The sequence below is a fragment of the Pieris rapae genome, chromosome 6 (genome assembly GCF_905147795.1).
Source record: "Pieris rapae chromosome 6, ilPieRapa1.1, whole genome shotgun sequence".
Lineage (NCBI taxonomy): Eukaryota > Metazoa > Arthropoda > Insecta > Lepidoptera > Pieridae > Pieris > Pieris rapae.
Window position 1 is genome coordinate 3,568,586 of NC_059514.1, and position 22,035 is coordinate 3,590,620.

The 22,035-nt window shown below is 33.4% G+C and overlaps 3 protein-coding genes and 1 long non-coding RNA gene across 6 annotated transcripts; 2 read left to right on the plus strand and 2 right to left on the minus strand.

Annotated features, from left to right (window-relative positions):
• The first annotated feature begins 1,150 nt into the window (after positions 1–1,150).
• Positions 1,151–8,652, plus strand: LOC110995702 (hematopoietically-expressed homeobox protein hhex). Its single transcript, XM_022262990.2, has 3 exons — positions 1,151–1,537; positions 7,406–7,575; positions 7,844–8,652. Exons 1-3 carry the CDS (start codon positions 1,186–1,188, stop codon positions 7,967–7,969), a joined length of 648 nt encoding a protein of 215 aa, XP_022118682.2. The 5' UTR covers positions 1,151–1,185; the 3' UTR covers positions 7,970–8,652.
• A 1,222-nt stretch (positions 8,653–9,874) lies between these two features.
• On the minus strand, positions 9,875–12,128 carry LOC110995710 (protein jagunal). Its single transcript, XM_022262999.2, has 4 exons — positions 11,840–12,128; positions 11,381–11,522; positions 11,002–11,223; positions 9,875–10,641 (listed from the first exon to the last, which is right to left on the minus strand). Exons 1-4 carry the CDS (start codon positions 11,926–11,928, stop codon positions 10,510–10,512), a joined length of 585 nt encoding a protein of 194 aa, XP_022118691.1. The 5' UTR covers positions 11,929–12,128; the 3' UTR covers positions 9,875–10,509.
• Positions 12,129–13,244: 1,116 nt separating this feature from the next.
• On the plus strand, positions 13,245–14,775 carry LOC110995727. The gene is made up of 3 exons (XR_002600264.2): positions 13,245–13,400; positions 13,482–13,580; positions 14,502–14,775. It is a non-coding gene; the product is annotated as an uncharacterized LOC110995727 (long non-coding RNA).
• LOC110995725 lies at positions 14,636–21,995 on the minus strand. Of its 3 annotated transcripts, none has more exons than XM_045628587.1 (9): positions 21,878–21,995; positions 21,485–21,614; positions 20,805–20,927; positions 20,516–20,635; positions 19,337–19,500; positions 17,916–18,034; positions 16,740–16,845; positions 15,687–15,814; positions 14,636–15,028 (listed from the first exon to the last, which is right to left on the minus strand). In XM_045628587.1, exons 2-9 carry the CDS (start codon positions 21,586–21,588, stop codon positions 14,876–14,878), a joined length of 1,017 nt encoding a protein of 338 aa, XP_045484543.1. In that variant the 5' UTR covers positions 21,589–21,614; positions 21,878–21,995; the 3' UTR covers positions 14,636–14,875. The 3 variants fall into 3 exon arrangements, with proteins under 3 accessions (XP_045484543.1, XP_045484542.1, XP_022118710.2); XM_045628586.1 differs by having other exon boundaries at positions 21,485–21,651; positions 21,878–21,989; XM_022263018.2 differs by having other exon boundaries at positions 21,485–21,661; positions 21,878–21,989.
• Between the last annotated feature and the right edge of the window lie 40 nt (positions 21,996–22,035).

A 22,035-nucleotide genomic window follows, 5' to 3' on the forward strand; every position in this document is an offset into this window, starting at 1 on the left:
TTAAACATTTTTTAAACATTTTCTTTTAATCACTATTATTTGTTATCTTTAAGATAGGTGCTCCATTTTCATATAAAACAAGTTTACTATTTAAATAATACTTGTATTGTAATATTTCGACTAATAAGCGTTCTCAGGACCCACACTCTTGAATAAAATTAACAAACAATTTTATACAAAAATCGTAGTTACTTCAACGTAACAACCACTTAAAATCACGCCTTACAAAGAATATAGGTACGTTTAAATCATCCCTACTCAAAATAGCTTTAGCTGTCTCCTCAATTAATTAGAGACAATTAGCAGGGGTTTCGCGACAAAAGGTAGAAAAACTCCGGCCATTAATTACGACAGGGTGGTTAACACCCCTTTTATTTTTCGAGTTACCGCCTGAATGGCCGTGGTTTGAAAAGATTAGACAAGAGTTCATAATTTCGCTTCAGGAATCATTAATTTGGATAAACAATGGGCAGGCTTTTTCTCCTTATCCCAAAACAAAGTTTTTTAATGGTTTGCAGAAATACTCCAATTGTTAATTACTATTTTTGAGTTTAAAAGAGAAAAATATACACTTTAAGCAGGCTAAGTGTTAAATATATTTGAAACATAACAGGGGAAAACTGGCAGAAGGCTAATTTGATGTTCAGTGATGCCCGAGAAACTCTCACTTCCTGAAGGCCGAAAATATGTTTTAGGACTCGGCAGGATCTTTTCGGGAAAATATCCTAAGAACCTTCGAGAATCGGTTCGGAAATACTTCAATTTAACTTTTTCTCAAAAGATTTGTACGAGTTATCACACAATAAATAACCTAAAGTCGCCTTTATCAATATCAAAATCCTATCAACAAAATAATACCATTAAAATGTCCCTTGATGGAAGCACATCGATTTTATCAGGAAGCTTTCAATGATCGACTCGTTTTACTGCAGCCACTTCAATAGTGTCCTAATCCACAATGAAAGCAAATACACTTCGGGGACTGCCCATTGCAAAAACCTATACATTCGATAATGCCCCATAATATCAAAGTCTAATAGCCGATTATCGCGTGCTATGATTTCGTAAAAACACCTGAACTCAAATTATCGCGTTTAGCCAGATTAACTCCATTAAATAAGCTATCAATTAATAGTATCTAAACCTGATAAGTGATTTCGGCATTACACCACAAGTCAACACAAAATGTGCGCGTGTCGACAGAAAAAGTCTTCCTTCTTTATAAAAGATATTCTATGTAAAGATAAGAAAGTTACCGACAACGGCGATACTGGTAAGGATGTTCACACAGATACCAGTATTCGGAGAGTCCCGGAATTAGATATTGAACATAGAAGAAACACATTTCCTGTGTATCCCACACCGATTAAACCAAATTATGGCTGGCCATACAAATTGAAGAGCTTTGAAAGACAACCTGCTGTATATAGCGAACCTTTCAATTCCAACCTCTTGCGCGGTCAGTTATCTTGGAACAGGTTCCCGTCGCCGCGGCCGGCGTCATTTAGCTTACGGCTGCCTTACAACATTGAAAGAGGTATGACACATATTTGTTATTAAATAAAAAAAAACAGTGATATTGATAGTGTAATAAATAAGTTCATCAGACCGAATCTTGTATTTGTCTCTATTAAGAATAGCCAACTACGCACAAACTATAGTATCTTCATCCTACCAACAAGTACAAATGTCAATAGAGATAAGCCGCCGTAGTTGAGTCGGTCTGTAGAAAAAAGAAATTCATCAATATTAAGATTTTCTTGTAACTACCGTATAGATATAAGTTATCAAAATTTATTTAATTGGAATTATTACATCTAAAACAGAAATAGATTTTTATAAATAGAGGCTATCAAAAATGAATATACACTAGTCTATACCTTATAGCCTTTTAACAAAAAGGCGCCGTTTAACTACCGGCCTGAAAGATATTTAGCAGTACTGTTTGTTACAACATTTAATAAGCTGGCTGGCTAATGCTATACTGGCTACAAAGAAATTATAATTCTAATGCTACAAAGAATTAGTAGTAGTACCCACATTTTTGTATGTGGCATTACTAGATTTTTTTTTTATATTTTGAAACGTGTTCTTAAATAGTTTAGAATATTAGCTAAAATTATTATAACTTTTTAATATATTAATACTTTACTTGCTTCTAGCGTTTAGATTAACCATTTCATAGAAAATGTCGCGGGTACGGTAACCTTTCTCGTTTGTTGAGTTTATCATTAATATTTTTTGTTTTATTTAATGAATTTAATAATTTCCTTATGTTTTATTGTTACAGTAACTTAAAACTAATACAATATATAACTTATTAATATAAAATTTAAACTAAGAACATACTATTACTTATAAACAAGACAAGACAATCTCAAGCATAAAGCTCCTCTTGGAATTAGCTGTTCTACCTATGTTACACTGAAAATGTTTAATATTTTTATTGTTTTTCGAAGAACTCTCCGTTCTTCTCTACACATTGTCGCATTCGATGGAGCCATTGAGATAATACTTCCTTAGGGGTCTCTTCTATGGCACTTTCGTATGCTTTAAGGGCATCTTTAAAGCTCGTAAAGCGAATACCTCTATTTTTTTCTTTTGTTCTTGGGAATAAATGAAAGTAACAGGGCGCCAGGTCAGGACTATATGGCGGATGACATTATCTCGACACCTGCCATAGTCAAATATTCAACAGTCCGTTTTGCAGAGTATGGGGAATTTATCTAGTACTCATACCAATGCCTAGGCTTGCCCGTATCTGCTGAGAGGTCTCTCTCTTTTCTTCCTCTATCATGCGTCGCACAACACTGATGTTATATTCAGTAGACGCTGTTTTAGGACGTCCCACACGCGGATCATCAATGAGATTGCTACATCCACGCTTAAACTCGTTAAACCAATTGTCAATAGTGGTACGAGATGGGGCTCCATTAAGAAATGCTAATCGCAGCCTATCATAGCTTTGTGCCACACAAGTCCACAACGAAAGCCATAATATATTTTGACCGAAAATTTTAGATTTTCCGCCAAATCAAAACAAATGACAAATGTATGCAAAGTACATTAGGTTACCAAAGAGTTCTAAAATTAAAATTCAAAAAGTTTTCATTAGCAACTAGTAAACTGGCCAGTTCTAAACATTTTCAGTGAACCAAGTATATACTTAGTAATTATAGAGGATCAGTGTCCGTGCATTTTTCCCGATTAATATCCTGCTGTATCTTAGACATTCTCTAGCGGTATCTATCGGAAGTGATAATTTTGAGATCGTCCGCGAATAGCAAACATGTTGGATCTTTTACTACTGCCGAAAAAAAAACTGTAATGGTCCAAAATGCTATTTTTAGATTTTAATTCAGCATATTCAACGTATTGCTCTATATCTATCATGTGACTTGCCATAAACCGAATTAATGACGAGGTGAAGCCAACTTCAGAAAATTTCTGCAAGATCCCATTACTATCAACCATGTCAAATTCTTTTCGCATGTTAAAGTAGACCGCATCAACTTGATCTCCACGATCGACAACTGATATTATACTAGTCAAGAATCTCAATTAATTTTCTCGTACATCTTGTGAGTCATAGAGTTGAGTGCATCTTTTCAAAATTGCAGCGCTTAAAAACCTCAACGGCCCGCCCATGGCAGATGAGGGGATGCTCGAACAACCTTTGAAAAATTAAGCTATCTGGTACTTTTAATCTGCTTCCCTGGAGACGCCAACGCCCTGGCTAACCGTAAGAGCCGATATGGGGTATTTTAACAGAAGTTATTAAACATTTTGACCAATTGAGGTAGTGTTATTCAAAATAGCCGAAAAAAAGATGGCCGCCATTGAAATGCAAATCGATATACCTCCTTACTCCTACTATAACTAGAACACAACTTTGATCTGAACACAATTTTAACTTGGTTCACAAAATTGTTAAAAAAACATAATTATTAATATAATTTTCTAATAACGATAGCTAATCTAATAACTATTTTGCATTAAATTGTTTATATTAACTGTGATATAAAATATAAATAAATTACAAGAAATTCTCATATGCACACGCATATTATGGATTTCAATATGCCTATATAACGAACTAGTGACTGGTTCAGGTTACAAAGGGCTGAACGTTTGTTGTTTTTTTAATATTATGAATAACAAACAGCCCATGTTACTTTGGGAAAATGGAACATTCTAAGTTAACTGACTTTTTTTCTTGCAAATGTACAAAAATACAAATCTTTCCTCTCCGTAATGGATGAGCTGGAGATGGTTGGCTTATTAGGGTATATTATTTCATGCATGCTATTATTACATGCATCGTCTCATAACCCAGTCACGACCGAGCAACCAGCGTGTTAATATTGTTATGAGCTAGACGATCGAGAGAAAACGCCGAAGATCTCTTTAAGGATTCCGATCTTCTCTCTCTCTCGCGTAATTCCGGCCTTATCCCACATCTTGAAAACTTGGGCTAGAATATTCTGCCTATTCTATATAACTAGTCCTGGAAACGCCAGACAAAAGATTTCCTTAAAACTCTCGAATACACATTTTATTCGTTCATGTTCTGTCGATATCTAGCGATAAAAATTGACGAAACAAATGTATCTGGCGGAATAATTATATATTAAATGACATGAGACAGTATGTATAAAAATAAATAATTAAATAATTATGATAAATAAAGGCGATATAATCCGGTTATAAAATATTTTTTAAATCTACGAATTTTTTCAAAACAAATAAGATAGCAGGCCATAAATGATTAAAAACCAATCCTATTACAGATAGTAATTATATCATTAGAGCAACGAATTGAATCAATCTTTATCGCTATCGAGGGACTGTGCTAATAAAACAGCAAAATTTAATTTATCGAGGCATGTTTTTCAAATATTTCACAAAATTGATACATTATCATAATTTAGTATTTGAAAAAAGATTACTATCTTGAAGGTGTCAATTATTCTGATTTATTATTTTACTCGTAATACATATATAGATACTAATAGAATTCCTGAAAACAATTTCTATTTACAGCCTAGAGAATCAAGATGTCATAAAAAACATTTCTTACACATACATTAAATGAGTATATAAATCGAATAAATAACACTTTCACGAAAAGCGTGTAATAAAATATAGACTTGAATCAAAGCATAAATTAATTACCTTTGTTTTAATATTACTTTGACAATTATCACGAGGCTTCTCTTCAAATTGAACCACTAACATTGAGAAAGAGAAAGTAGACTTAATGATTCTACATGGTTTATGGAACAATCATATTGACTGTATGAAATGCTTAAAATATTAACCTTAAATGTTAACCAGTTATATAACTGTTTTAATTCCCCTATTTTGGTGAAGTAAATTTCAAGTTCATTGTCTAAAGTTTAACGTTTTGCTATAGAATTGCTCTTAAGAAACAATGTCACAACACATATTCATTACAATACGGGTCAAATGTCAACTCCACGAAGTCACCAATACCTATTGTTATATTTGGTAGGAAGTGCGCATTTATGTGTGTCCATTACAATGAAAAATAACATAATATATTTTATGGATCAAGTAGGTCCGGTCATTTTAACAAAATGTAATCTACCTAGAGCGAGATATGCTTATTCTATTAATTATTAAGCCTAGTCTAAATAGATTATAGATCGATAGTGTGTAGGTATTATCGCTTTAAATTCAAATTATCCACATAATATCATGAATGCGGATCAGGAATTACTCATTTAATAATAAAAATACAACTAGTAACATTTGATAATAAAGCAATAAGCAAACAATTACACTTATCGAATTTCTACAATCAATCAGACCCGATAACTTTTCAATTGGAACAAGACAAAAATGTTTCGATAATTTTTTTTATCGGTCTTTAGATTAAATAAGTTTTTGGAATCGTCCTCAGTTTTAAATGGTATTCTTTTTTTAAAATGTTCGTTGAAAAATTGGATTTTTCGGGAAAACCCTAAAAAGAGCCCTTTTCTTTTTGCCTTACAAAAGATTTCTAACTAAAATGTAGAGTCAATTTGAAGTTTATTGCTATTCAATAAAGTTCATATTAAATTACAAGCCCTCTCTAAGCAAGTAGCCATTTTTAAATATTTGTCACCTTTGGATTTCCCTTAAGATTATTTTCGTCTCTTAGTTTGACGCCCTCTGGCAGACATCCCGATCGGGATTTTTAGTGGGTCACAGAAGGGTGGCTAAAGTCCGTGGAAGAGAAGATACTTGGGTCACCCGAGCTGAACCTCACACACCCTATCATCAGAGTTACGGTTCTGTTCAGGCTAATTTTTGCGCCGACTATTAAATAGAGGTAGGAATAAAAAACTGCCACATTCCAAATCTTTTTGCCAAAATGAAGTCTGTCGGGATCGCTAGTCAATAAATAAATGTAGAATCGTTGAAATAACGTTATAATGAATAACCCAAATGCCAAATTCAATTAATATAGTTTAATCGAGCAATTCGATAAATTAAATTGCTTAGTCATAATTATTTTATTATCAATTATCTTTTTTTATTATGTAGTGTACTCCCTTTATACCTACCATACAGAAATTCCAGAATAGCCATTTTTAATACCTAACATACTTACGTTCTGGGACTAAGATAATAAGAAATAAGCTTAAAAGGTTTTCACAGATATCTGGTATATAAACGTTAGAGTTTCTTTGATAAGAAAAAAATTTAATAATAAAAATTAACACTTAAACACTTATTAGCAAAATTATTTAGAGTATTGAGATTGGAGAGCTGGATACAAAAATCTCATCATCAGCTCAAATCTCTTTAAGTATAAGCATAGTACTTACAACTATTAAATTTTTCTTCAAAACCTCTCGCAGCCGGCATAACACGTGGACCAATTCCGAATACGGTTCCGAATACAGTTGCGAAGATGTTGGTAGATGCACTTTGATGCAGGATAGGAAAACGACGTCATATATTTTTAAATTTCATTATATATCATTTATAATTTTCATGTTTTTACTAAGTATTTTTTCATTTCTCATGTTACACATATGTTTTTGATCAGTGATGCCTCACTAAGCGTATACAAATATAATAAATACTTTATTGCATGATTCTAAAACACCTAACTTAATTTGGTGTAAGGAACGATGTCTTTTGAAATCAGAATTTTTTTTTCTGATATCTGATATCGAAAATTTCGATCCCATTGTGATTTTGGCTTCTAGACAAGTTCGATGATTTACTACGCAACGGGTAGTGGATTTTATATAGTTCGATAATTCAGACTAAATAATAATTATTTCGAGTTTATGTCTATTTGTGTTCCTGATTACTTGCACAAATTAAAAAAAATGCTTTCGGCCTGTGTCTATTCCAACATCTTTAGTTATTACGATTACGTTGACAGCATCGTGCTGCAGTCCTTGGTGGGGCGTGGGTGGAAGAAGAAAAGGGGGGCAGGTGAGATTTAGCGCTGCGCAAACGGGTGCTCTTGAACGGAGGTTTAGTGCAAGTAAATACCTGAGTCCTGATGAGAGAAGAGCATTGGCTTCATCGCTAAGACTTAGCGATAGACAAGTAAGAGTATTAAGTTTTAACTTAGAAGATTTGCTTATTTTCTCTATTGTTATTATAATTGATATAAAAATTATATATATAATGATCTGACAAAGATGTTTTTTAATTTTAATGGCCTCATAGTTTTAGTTTTGTCACGCAATTAATTTAAATAAAAGTGGCATGAGAAAGAAACGGACGAAAATGAAACAGCAAATTAAAGTCTATATTTTTATAAACTAAGAGATTAATAATGAATTATATTGGTTATAATTTGTTTTTACTACAGGTTAAAACGTGGTTTCAAAATCGACGTGCTAAGTGGCGTAGGACCACATCAGAATGTTCAGACCCCGGCAGCCCCAACAGTGCTAATGAGGAATCTGATGATGATGTACTCGTTTCTGATCCTTGACATTAAGGTTTACACTATACCTTAAAATATTTCACGACGCCATTTCTAAACAAATATGTTTATAAAACTGTGAGGTACAAAATAAGAATTACAAGATTACTTTGAATTTATTTATATAATAGATTCACATAAATTTGTTTTCAACTATAGAATGGCTTAATATTCGTATTTATGTAAATATGTGTTTAAATAAATTTCAGAAATATCAGAAAGTTTAGTATAATTTCATACGAAATTGTTAGATTTTTTTTGAAAAGTATGTCTAGTCAAAAGTAGGAGTGGAAGTTAGAATGTTTTTAATGTATAATTTTGTATTTAAATAGTTTATGTAACTATAAACCAACCTTCTCAATCATTCCTACCTACCATAGTTTTAAGTCTACAGCCGCAGGTGGGGCTAATAAAGTACAACAATATTTAGAATGTTAATTATTTTCATTTCATATTATGTATTATGTTTATATTGCTACTTGGCAAGTTTTACCACATCTGTTATATTACTTATTATTAATCGTGGAATTGCAACGTGGTTAACACATTGAAATAAACTTCTTTTACGGCTATTAACACCAATAACATTAGATTTACACGAAGATAATAAAAAAGTGTGTCTACTTATGTACACGCGTCAGAAGTTATACTTCTTTGGCGTATGGAAAAAAATAACTAAAATGCGGTAGTGATTAACCATAAATATTAAAATTAATCAAAAAAGATTTTATTTAAATAAATAAATTATTAGTAAATACTATCACCGTCGTATATGAAATTGATTTTAAAACACCAAAATAATATTTATTTATTCACACTGTTTAATTGTAAAACGAAACACGTGTTCTAAATATAATAATACTAGAATATTCAACTTGTACATAGTTATCGATTTCCATTCCTAGACCTAACTTTACGATGTCGAATTTAGGTGTTGGTGTGCGCGCGCATCGTATAAATTCACTCTCATCTATTTCTCCATCGCGCCAAAAGTATAATTTCAAAAACCATTGCTAAAAAGCACGCGAAACGTCGTATTTAGCTAGCTATTGAATATCCATAAAATTATAATTTCGTAAATTAATGAAAGTAATAGCACCATATTAATTTTAGCGTAAATGTTTTTAGTTATTTATGCTTTTAAATCCCTACTTACTGTGAAACCATTTTGCAATTTTCACTTGGTAAGATAAAGAAAAATAATATAGTATTCGAACCAATCTGCTTAACTAGCATCAAACATCGTAAAGTTTGTATATAAATAAGGAGCCTTCGTAATTTACTAAAAGTATCGGCCTTAGTATGTGGAAGTAAAGTTTACACGTTCAAAACAAAATTACATTAACTTATCATCAATATTTGTAATATTTTTATTATATGTATAGATTTATTGTAGCATTTAAAATTACGAACTTATCAGGTAATAACTATTAATTGAAGATAGTATAATAAGCGATAGGTTTGGAAAGACGTCAGTGGAATTATCAAAGATTATAAGACGATTTCAATCGGTACGGATTAACTTGTAAATATTAATGTAATATTATTTTTAGAATGGCAAATAGGTATACGCAGCGAAGAGCAAGTTACGATACTAAATTCTAGTTTTATTTACCGACTAATAAAATTGTCAAGGAGGCTAATAGTTCTTAATTCAAATTATAACTATGAAGTTTTCTCCGAAATGTTTTATTTAAAGATATTTCCTTCGTTCATTTGGGTGTACAAAAGTACCCTTTAAAGCGTTCATATTAAAATTAATAGTGTTAGCTATTTGTATAGTTACCTCTAATAATTATAATATAGGAACATAATTTCATTTGAAATTAAAATTTATAATTTACCTACATTAGACTTACCTAATAAACCTATATATAGTTATATAATTTAAAATGAAAGATAAAATAAAAATCATTTCCAAAAACAGTTTATTATTAACCATGAAAGTAAATAAAATGTCATTTCTGATCTTACAATGTTATAGAACCATTAACATAGACATCCAAACTACATTCTAATAGTAATTATTTACAATAGTTTATTTTTAAATCAGACCCTTTTTAGGAAAACAAATGTAAATAAATTTCTTGTTTATTTATAAAATCAGTTTTTTTTATTTGCTTCAGTTAAACAAATCTATATTTTTTTATTAGTAGTAGGTATATAATATTTTCACATCTTAAAACCATCAATTCATTTAATTGACTACAACCATAAAACCTGTTGCCCGATAAAACAGAGAAAGTAACGACATTAATACATGCTTCATACAAAATCAAGTTTAAATTTTTTCTTAATTCTCCCTCCAAATTGTGGTGCAATCAGTTTTGACAGAGATGCATATTGTATGTGCTAATTATCGTAGTAACTCTACACTAGAATAAAAGTCATTGATTTACCAGTCAAAAACAAAAACATTGGAATTAGCACACTAACTTCTTGGGTACAAAAATATAAAATAGATGTATATAGTTTCCATTCGCAAACAAAAAATAACATTTTTTAAGAAAACCAATAGTTAATTTGGAAACAATCATAATTGATGTATTTTACTCTGCCTTTTTGTAAGAACCTCTCGAACGCCAGGCAGTCAAAAGATTGTAGGAAAAATATAATTGAAAGAAATGGACTTGTGATCCAAGGAGTACAAATGCATACCAGAGCAAGCCATATGGGTAACCCTGAAATAAAAAAAGGCATTTTAATATTAGATTGATTTTGATCTGAGTTTAGTCTATTGTATTGCTGTTATACTTAATAAATACATTATACTGGAATAATAAATAACAAATAAAATTATTTACATAAATGGATGTTTTATTCTTCCATTAATGCTTTTATGGTGTGATTTTACTGTAGCAAAATATCACTAAGTTAATTATTATTTCAGCATTTTAGATTTTCCTTTATTATATTCTGTCCAATATAGATATCAATACTAAATTATCAGTATACTAGATGTGATTATGTCATTGTATGTAAACAACTATCATGTAAAATGTAGTAATGTAAAAATGCTAATTATTTTTCGAAATACCTACCTGCCATAACATAATTTCTTCTTCCTCATCGTCCTCAGCTGTTAAATATAGCCAAACATCGCCACAGTAGTGTAGTATACAGTAAAGAAGTGGTAGAAGACCAAGCCCTGTGATACCATACATATATCTACGAAGGAACTTAATGTTGTTGCGCTTAATTGCTGATAAGCCCAAGAAAGACAATGCCACAGATAAACACCAGATGTACTCCCACCAGAGTGGCTGGAACATATAATAAATGTACTAATAGTTTATATAATATTCATAAATTGTTAGTGTTGTTGTTGATAGGAAATTAACACATAATAATCAATATACATATTCTTAGTAAAGTGTTGTGATAAAATAGAAACAAATATTATAGGCTTTTTGAATGTACCTGCGGAATTTGTAGTTCCTCAATCTCCAATATAAATATATCTAACTTGTCCAAAATATCTGCAGATAGTTTTGCCAGCATTGCCAGGAATAACACATGGTGGAAGAATACGCAGTACTTTAAACGAGACTTGTTTAACGCGCTGAAATAAAAGAATGATAATTTTATATGAAGTTTGTTAGTAAACATTATCAGCGTTAAACTTGTAATTGAAGGACTTTTTAAATTTATTTGAACCACTTGGACATTGTTTTTGTACCTTAAAAGGTATACAATTATTAAAATTGTAAACATAGAGGCATTTAAACAAACAGGTATTTAAATTAATGGCGCGAAACACTGACCCTAGCTTTTATCTAAAAATAATTTGACGGAACTTGACGATGTGTGTGATGTGAGATGTCAAATTAACCAAGCTCGTTAGCCGAGTAGACACATAAAAATAATCCCAATGCTCACCTAATTTGATACTGAGCCGCTATTTTCTCCCTGTGTTGAAAATCAGCACCGTTGGTACCAGTTACCATTACTCCACCTCTTGAAGCCATTTCTGTAATATAACTTGTGCTTTTGTTTATTCTAAAGTTCGTTTCCCACTCCCAACTGAATAACTTTATTCATTCATTCAGATAATTTCGTGTTTTTATTTCAAATTTTATTCAATCCATTATTCACATCTGCCAAAATAAATCTGATCGTAATCGCTAATGCGACTTGCGTGTTGGCACATCAAATGCCAACTTGACATTCCTTGACATGCCAGCGTTTTGAAGGTTGGCACGATCGGCTGGCTGTACTAATTTTTTCATGAAAATTTGAACATATTTTAAACTTCAACTTAAAAGTCAAGAACCTGAGACAAAACTTCAGATACAGAAGGAATATTAGTGTCAATGCAAATATTAATGGAAATACCAAAATCTTTATTCCATTGCGATACTTGATGTGGTAGTGGGTTTCGTGTATTTCTTCCTGGCAAAAACAGTTGATATTGCAGTGTTTATCAGATATCTATAAACTTGAAGTAAACCTAAAACAATTGTATAATATAATTTTAGTACCATATATAACATAATTCAAAAGTAGTTTATGCAAACCTGTAGAGGAACTTATGCCTTATAATGGGATTCAATAATATGTCCGAACATAACCTCGAAGAGTTTTAGCTTTGAAATTACATCTTATTAGAGCCTTTTTCCCAGAGTCTTGTTATGCGTAAATCCTTAGGAAAACTGAGATTTCCATTATCATCACAACTGATTGCTGCGCTGCGAGGCATTTTTGAATAAAAAAAAATAAAGTAGTGGATTTGACGTTTGTTTACATTTGTTATGAGTCAATCGTTACCAGCGCTACTAGCAGCGAAGTTAAGCAGTTTTCTTCTCCATTCTCGAACTAAAATAAACATAATTTATTTTAATTTTTAATATAAATAACAGGAATGTCATGCTTTAATAAACGTATATACACAAAAAAGAAACTCGACAACTGTATTTGTCCAAAATATTAAACTCGACAACTGTTTTTATTAACATAACAAAATTTGTTTGATTTTATGCCAAACGTAATAAAAATACTACTATAATGTATATTACCAAATTATATTTATGCTGACATATAAAAGGTGTACCGCCAAAGTGAAATTTGCGTATCTATTATGCAAATTTTCAACAAGCCGACAAATATTCTTGTATTAGTGTTTAAAACGGGGAAATTAGATCTTATTGGTATAAACATTATAATGTAACACACAATATATTTTACCTGCTTAATTTATAACTATACCATTTTTAATATCACCTTGCATTGTTAATTATCACTGCAATATAACGGATATAATTATTCCGATAAGGTCTTATCAAAGCATTGTGTATACCTATTGACTATTCCCTTTCTTTTTGTGGGTGAACGGTTATAAATTGGCGTTGATTCGAAAAAAATCTATTGACCTATTGATACCAGCCCAACTACAATGAAAAATTTTCTATTATTCACCGTTCTTGCTTCAATAACTGTACAGGTAATTTTATTAATTATAATATATGTTTAAAAATGTATCACCAAATATAAAACACCATATAACAAACACATACTTTTTCAGCTATGCGTTTGTTCCCATAAGAAATTAATGCTAATAAGCGAGGCGGCAGAAACTACCCCACAAGAAGCAACTGTGATGGACGCGGCGCCAAATGTCGAGGTAATTAGCGATTTTAGATGCACTATTTAGGGAACGAATAAGCAAGAAGCTTCGAGTCACGCTTGTGACATGACTATTTCCATACTGTGTCGGGTTCCCCGTGCCGTAAATTCTTCATCTTTAAATGACGAATTATTAAGTTCCACCTTTATTACAATTATATGTACAGACTTGATTTATAATTGAAACGTTTAGATTTGAAAATATAGCCACAAAAGTTAGTGTTTATTACGAGTAGCGGCACGAAACTCTAGCGCTGACCGTTATTGCGCAGAAGTAGAAAATAAGGTACCTGAGGGGGGCTAGCGGAATGAAGAGCGGGCGCGCGTAGCGTCGATTGGCTCTCCAGTCGCATTCCGTTCCCCGCACCACAGTACACAAGCGCAGGAATCCCCTCCAAGTATCGGCCAGCGCTAGACTTACGTGCCGCCGCCTAAACAGACAAGCTTTTTCTAGCGGCTTTACAGGAGTTGAAGTATGTAAAATGGGCTGTGCAAATCAAACATAATTTTTCAATTCGAACCAGCTCCTGAAATTACAGCGTGCAATCAAACTGTTCCGGTTTACAAAATTATAGTATATAAGTCGCAGCCCACTTAGCCTTTTAAAGACGTTAGTTAAATGGCGCAGTTTAATTAACGGCTTGAAAGATATTCAATCGTACGAAACGAAAGTCATTATTCGGCAGGAATAAAAAAGATTGAACATATGACCTAAAAAATTAAAAATATTTATTTTAAAATTAAATTGCTGCGACATATACATTAAAGTTTATTATTATTTCATCTTTATTATAATTTCTCTACTAAGTATATTACTCATGATCTCTTTATAATTACTTTTGTTTTCTATTCATTGTACCATCATTACCTCTGTCATACGTAAAAAATGGACTAATTTGATACTGATTTAATTTTATAGGTTATATCTGAAGCACTACCCGTAAGCCCAGATTTCGCCGATACTGCAATGTTAATTTAGCAATTTAGAATATAATGTAACAATGTAATTGGCTTGTCGCAGTCACTTGTTTTTAAAGTACTCACATAAAAGAAAGAATTTACTTAATAAAACTTTTTTTTTTAAGTTTTAATTTCTATATTTATCTTTCCTTTGAATCCTGAGCAATTCTGCTAATATTAATTTGTGGCAGTGCAGCATATTAGAATACATTAAACTGAATAATCAAAAACAACTGTTTATTTTATTGCATAAAACTCCTACGTCGAGTTATCTTCTTTAGTATAACAATAGCGCTATAGAAGCTGTCTTTGAATCATTGAGTTCTTCATAGCTCAGAGCGTTGAGTTGGCGGTGAAAAAGAGAATATCGCGGACGCTGCCTCTAGATGGAAGTTCCAAAGAACCCAAAGTGACGGCGGCCGCACTTCCAGCCCTAAGGCGGGAACCGGTGGAGCTATTTGCAGAGCCTTGAATGTAGAGGGTAACCTAAAAAATAGCAAAATGTTCATATAAATTAACTAAGAATCCCATAGAAAACTTGAGAAATTTTTTGCTAAATAAAGAATTATTAGCTATTTAGCTATAATCGATTATATATTCGCTAGTTTAAAAGTCGCATATGAATACACAATTTACATTTATAACTTTATTAACACTAAATTAAAATTACGCAACAATACCAAGATATTATGTGCTAGGGAAAATGACGGTTTTACCTGGAAAAAAAAATTGCAATTGAAATAGTTATTGGATAAATTAATGTTACCTTTTACACAAAATAATATTTAAAAAAAAAATCAGTGGCGCTACAACCTCTTTAGGTCTTGGCCTCAGATTTCTGAATCTGTTTCATGATCCTTTTTTAAATCTAATAGGGAAGTAGCTGATCAGCCTCCAGTGCCTGACACACGTCGTTGACTTTGTTGGGACTAAGACATGTCGTTTTCCTCACGATGTTTTCCTTCACCGTTCGCGCAAATGTTAAATGCGCACATAGAAAGATTCCATTGGTGCACAGCCGGGGATCGAACCTACGACCTCAGGGATGAGATTCGCACGCTGAAGCCACTAGGCCAACACTGCTCCCAAAATAATATTTATGCTGAAAAAAAAAATTAGGCATCACAAAATATTGTATATATACTTGTTGGGGCTCATGCGCGCTTGGTTCCCCAGAAAGCGGAACCGATCTCGGCTCGCGTACATCCTTGCGCCTCCGCTTATTTGAACGTCGACTATCGTGACGTTTGCGACTCGAGCTGTGTGGACCATCTTTAACAATATTAAGGGCCGGTTTCACAATGTATGGATAAAGTGCCAAATAGCTATGCAACACATAAATTATTCGAAAGATAAAAGTTCCAAATAAGATACTTCGAATTTCATGTCGTATAGCGCTATCTGACAGTCGTGAAACGCAAAAATACTATTTATCATAAAAAATAAGTAACAAATAGCTTATTTGGAACTTATCCGGACATTGTGAAACAGGCCCTTAGAATATTATTATTTCTATTAACGCCCGACCCGTTCTAGATATTAGACGAATATTAAACTACAAACGTGAAAGATCCCTTTATGAAATACCGACATTTATCTATTGTATTAATTGGATATCCTATGCTCCTCCACTGTAACTACAGACCGCCAACACCAGGGGGCATCTTGACGATGCCATAATAGTGTATGTAAAAAATCCAAAACTATATTTGAATGAAAACTTTGACACAAACTGTCATTTCATACAAATTTAGTTTTCGACTTTCTACATACACCACTGTTAAGGCATCTTGACTAAGCACCTTTGTACATAGTTTTTAATTGGCTAGCATTAACATTCCCTTACAAAGAACTTATCTTATACATAGGTTATCAATCATGAAACAAAGGTCGGTGAGGGTCTTTTCATATAAAAGAGCGTACCAATTCTGAAAAGGTCGGCAACGCACTCGCGAGCCCTCTGGCATTGAGAGTGTCTATGGGCGGCGGTATCACTTAACATCAGGTGAGCCTCCTGCCCGTTTGTCCCCGGTTCTATAAAAAAAAAATATCCGAAATTAACCATACAGATTTTAAACCCGCTCCAGTAATCTTACTTATGGTTCCAGGATCGACCACTTTTGCCTTAACATTTTCGTATTGAAATCAGATATACAAGTTAATTTGAAACTAATAATTTAAAAAGGATTATAATTGCCTTCATGCGCTGGCAGTGGCAAGGCGTGCGGCGGCTTGCGAGCTACAATTGACTTTCGTTTGTTTTCAATCAAACGTTTCAAGCCTTCCAGAGCAGCTTGTTTAGTCTGTAATATACATAATTCTTAAGATGGAAAATTAAATATTCAATTATGAGAGTTTAGCGTTTTTAAATGAGATAAATATGTTGCGAAGAATCAATTTTGCAATACTTTTCGTGCAAGTTAGGTGAAGCAATAATTTTACTACAATTTAAATTTTTCCTCCTAGGATAACTACGCACTAATAACAATAATAAATAAATCAGGGGCGCTACAACCTCTTTCGGTCTTGGTCTCAGATTTCTGAATCTGTTTCATGATCATTTTTAAATCTAATAGGCAAGTAGGTGATCAGCCTCCAGTGCCTGTCACACATCGTCGACTTTTTGGGTCTATGACATGTCGGTTTCATCACGATGTTTTCCTTCATCGTTCGAGCAAATGTTAAATGCGCACATATAAATAAATTCCATTGCTGCACAGCTGAGGATCGAACCTACAACCTCAGGGATGAGAGTCGCACGCTGAAGCCACTAGGCCAACACTGCTCACTAATAACATTTTTTGAATTTATGAATGAAATAAGTCAAATCTATTAAAATAACTAATTTCTTTTTGCAATACACATTTCAAGTAACTAAAATAAACTGGTTAAAAAAAATATTATTCACTAGCGACCCGCCCCGGCTTCGCACGGGTGCAATACTGATACTAAATACACTACAGAAAATCTGTGAACGTTGTATATAAAAATGTGTGTTATCCATAAGAGATAGACATACACCATCACGGACTTTTCTGTAGACCTTTTCAATGTGTACAATACTTAGTGCATTATTTTGATAAAACTCGTAGGGTTCAGCCTGCGTTTGCAATGTAAGCGGAAAAAATGTAATTATTTACGACATCACATTAGAAACCTCAAAAATAACAGTACTTCTCCACTATTTAATGGATGTCATTATACATATAAACCTTCCTCTTGAATCACTCTATCTATTAAAAAAACGCCGCATCAAAATCCGTTGCGTGGTTTCAAAGATTTAAGCATACAAAGGGACATAGGGACAGAGAAAGCGACTTTGTTTTATACTATGTAGTGATTCACTGTTATTCATATTGCTTTACCACGTTACCCGTATTTCGTCCAAGAGCGGTTCAAAAGCGCTAACATCAGTAGAGTCGCGTACAGCTTCATAGCTTTTGTAAAGCTTACGGTCATGTTGACGTACAGAATTCTCCAGCTCGCGTATTTCTATACGTAACATTATATATTAATATTTTAAAGGTAACCATATATACAGGGCGTCCCACGGCGATGCCACACGGAGGGAAAGTACCTAAAATATTAATGATAGGATATTTTACTGAAAGAAGACATCGTTTAATTTTTAATAATAAGTAGAACTGCATTCACAGATTTTTTAAAAATCGCCTACCTCAACCGGGAATCGAACCCGCCAAATGTGACAGTAAAATTACATGTATTTTATAATAGCGTTTGAAAGGGCTACTCATAAGCATTATTTTTTCCTTAATAACCTAGCATATTAAATGAAACTAAAAACATAAAATTTTACATTTTATTAAAAAAAAATTAATTTATCAAATGCTCAAAATGTGATCCGTTCTGTTGTATACAAATTCTCACTCTTTTAATAATTTCGCATCGCCGTGGGACGCCCTGTATATGCGTGTTATTGATGACTAGCTTTTTCTTGTTGTAATTTTTATTAGATGCCGTTAGAAATGTTATTAAAACTTAGCAATTCGTATTGTTTATGCGAAGGCCTCTTGAGTAAGGGTTTATCAGTTAAATCGATTTATGTAAGTCAGAGCCGTAGCTATTGGCAGTGACGTAGCAAGGGGGGGGGGCTGTGGCGGGTGGCGTCACCTTTTTTGGGGTGACACCCACCGGGTCTCTCAACTTTAAGAACAATGCACAAACAGATAAAAGAAATCGCTAGCATAACAAAATCTTTTTCAGGGATTCGTCCACTAGCACTTGCTCAAGTCTAGTCAAAACGGCTTAACAGTAGTGTATGTAGAAAGTCGAAAACTAAATTTGTATCAAAATGACAGCTGTAGTTGGTACGAACTGTTGACACTAGCTGTCATTTTCATACAAATTTAGTTTTCGACTTTCTACATACACTACTGTTAATCTGTCTTGACTAGACCTCCAGCTCTATGTAGAATTGGGCATCCCGCAAAAGATCACGTGCATCACGCACGCATCACGCAGTCGTGGGGGATTCCCCGTTCCACAGTCGCCATCTTTTAATAAACGATCCATGTCCTTTATCATATAAAATTTGCTTTTTACTTTCGATGGGGTGACACCACCAACTATTTTTTATTTTTTATAGAACAGGGGGCAAACGGACAGGAGGCTCACCTGATATTAAGTGATACCGCCGCCCATGGACACATGCGAATGCGTTGCCGGCCTTATAAGAATAATATTAACTTCCGCACCGGGTGCCACCCAAGATAGCTACGCCACTGGCTATTGGTAAAGTTCAATTAGGATTGTAAATAAAATAGAAGTCCTCACCGACTTCCCTCATTTTTGCAAGTTGCGCAACAAGCTGCCCGCGTTCTAGCTGTAAAGCATTGCGCTGCGTTGTAACACGCGCACAAACGTCGCGAGCGTTCTTAGCTTCCCCAGCCAAAGCCGCTACTTCACGAGCCTCGCGTTCCAAGCGACTTTCTAGTTCCCTTTAATTATTCTCAAATTAATTATTGGACTTGGTAGCTAAGTTCCTGTTCGACAGTATGTACTTACAATATGACAATGCAACCATAATTCACATTTGGAACCGCTATCTCCTCTGTGTTTAGGGTCTTCATATATTTAAATATTTTATTGATTTATTTTTCCACGACATTATTCTACCTTACAGTCACTACATATTCGCCAAAATAATACCCACACCAATTATCCTACATAAAAAATATTTAATATTATACTTATATGCCTAATTAATCTTATAATTAACAAGTACCTGGATGGCCGAGCTTTGCTCGGTATTTTTATTTTTTTATACATTGTTTTTTGGAAATTATATTTAAGTACGAATTACATACTACTAAAATGATGAAATATGAACAATATAGAATATATATGCATAGCTTTAGTGTTGTGTCGTTAAAGCAATTAAAAAAAAATAGCATTATTTTTTTTACTTGCTTTTTGTTATTTTCTATCATTTATTCCTAGCTAGATCGATTTATCGCCCCCGAAACCCCCCGTATATTAAATTTCATGAACATGGTTGGAGCCGATCCCGAGATTTCAATTATATATATATATGTATATACAAGAATTGCTCATTTAAAGATACATATAAGATATAGCAAGCAACTCAGCCAGGGTACAAACAAATAGAAATTAGAAATTTTGGCAATTATTTGTATGCTCGCGTGAGTGGCGCTTTGCTAACCAAGTTGAAATGTGCGCGCGGTACATCCAAAATTTAGACGTAAGCCCAAGGCCTACTTGGTACCCGTAGACCCAGTCTCTCCATTATATCCGGATTATGCACCCGACCAGTATGTATCTTAAATAATTACACTGACACAGCTCTCTTCTGAGGCGTAGCTGGTCGTAACCCACCATACCCAGAACAAAAGGGTCGGTTACATAAAAGGATAATATCAGTATCGTATTTTCAACACACATTTAATATCGTTTAAAATACATCTTGATTAGATAACTACTATATGAACTCACGCGGGATATTCTCCAGTGACTTGGGCGTACGACTGTATATTTCTTATTACCTCCACGAGGTGATGCAACTGGTTACAGAACTCTGGAAGCTGTTCAGGCGTCAGATACTGACCACCATATCTGTGACAATGTGTTCTATTTACCGGCAAATATGAGACAACGCATACCTATATACAATATTGTGTTTCTTACAAGCCCTCAAAAACTCTAATCTGAATATGATATTTTATTGCAATACAATCATTCGGATCACTGAACAGTTGATTCTTGGTTTTAAAAGTTAACCAACCGTAGATCTAGCTTAGCAGCAAACTGCGCATCGTCAAAGGTAGTGTTGGAGGTGGTAGCCTGCGTGCTGCTAGTATCCATTTCTTCCTCAGTTCCGCTGGCACAGCACACCGTTTCACTTATACTGGAATTAAATATTACAATTCAATTAATTAACTAAGTTATCAGCACAATTAAATTACATGGTAAGCGGCAATCTACACTTTCGAGCTATCCCAAGTAGAAAATAAAGAAGGTGAACCGAAATACAATGAAATCTGCATAAGATATTACATAACTTAATTAAAATGGACCATGTAGCATGAGTATTCACACAGGTTGAGAACTTAACTAAAAAAATGATTTTTTTTTGACAAGGGCAGAGGTGAGTAAATAGTTTATTTTATTGGACAGTAGAATTATTACAAGGGTAATGGTAATTATGTCTTAGGGCGGCCAGTTCCAAAATAGTCCTACTGAAGCACGAATAATAAATGACGTATAAACGTGGACATATTTGGAACTTTTCAATCAAGGCGTTCGTTTGGAATCCGAGCAGTAAAATTGATTCATTCGAACTGTCAAAAACATGTCTATGTACATTGTATTGACCTATACAGTATAGGAGTCATGAATACTTGACGAAACTATCGCGAAAGCCGCACTAAGGGCACTAGTGAATTTGCAGCAAAATATACGAACCCAGTGGAACAAAATGAGAAATTCTTGTCGAGTGTTCGATGTTCCCCGCGCAGTTTGCCAAGCAATCGACCTAGCAATCGCGACTGCTTCCCTCCACCCTCCATCCGTTCTTTCAGTCCGGCCAATGTGTCTAAAATTGGCGTTCTGTTATAAAAGCACCTCTGATTCTGTAAATTCCTACGCAAGGTTCACTTTTGTATTAGATAAAAACAGCTGTATTTGAGTCTGAAGTTACCCTAAATTATCAACGTCTGACAAAACATCTGAGTTCATTCGCATATTAAAAAGCTCTAAAATTGCTAAAATCTAGGTCATTCCAGGAAGATTTGGACATTAATAAAAAACTATATAGAATAAACAATAAAATGATTTTTATAATAAATGAAATCTTACATGATTGTTCAGAGGTTCTATGGCTAATACTATGAATTAGACTCTTTATTTCTAGATTTTCGCATTTTATGTTATTTTAAACACATTTTTATTTCTGTGCGTCGGATGTTTGACTGCAAATGACTGACAATTAGTGCAGTCATTTGACAGTAGTGACG

Bases quoted from the DNA above. Each gene is read 5' to 3' on its own strand.
- LOC110995702 (XM_022262990.2), top strand. From the start codon at position 1,186: ATGTGCGCGTGTCGACAGAAAAAGTCTTCCTTCTTTATAAAAGATATT. The intron at 1,538-7,405 runs GTATGACACATA...TTACGTTGACAG, and splicing joins GCCTTACAACATTGAAAGAG to CATCGTGCTGCAGTCCTTGG. The intron at 7,576-7,843 runs GTAAGAGTATTA...TTTTTACTACAG, and splicing joins TAAGACTTAGCGATAGACAA to GTTAAAACGTGGTTTCAAAA.
- LOC110995710 (XM_022262999.2), bottom strand. From the start codon at position 11,928: ATGGCTTCAAGAGGTGGAGTAATGGTAACTGGTACCAACGGTGCTGAT. The intron at 11,523-11,839 runs GTGAGCATTGGG...CTTTTATTTCAG, and splicing joins GCGGCTCAGTATCAAATTAG to CGCGTTAAACAAGTCTCGTT. The intron at 11,224-11,380 runs GTACATTCAAAA...TATATGTTCCAG, and splicing joins AGGAACTACAAATTCCGCAG to CCACTCTGGTGGGAGTACAT.
- LOC110995725 (XM_022263018.2), bottom strand. The intron at 19,501-20,515 runs GTGAGTTCATAT...GAATAATTAAAG, and splicing joins GTCACTGGAGAATATCCCGC to GGAACTAGAAAGTCGCTTGG. The intron at 18,035-19,336 runs GTGAGGACTTCT...TGTTACGTATAG, and splicing joins TGCAAAAATGAGGGAAGTCG to AAATACGCGAGCTGGAGAAT.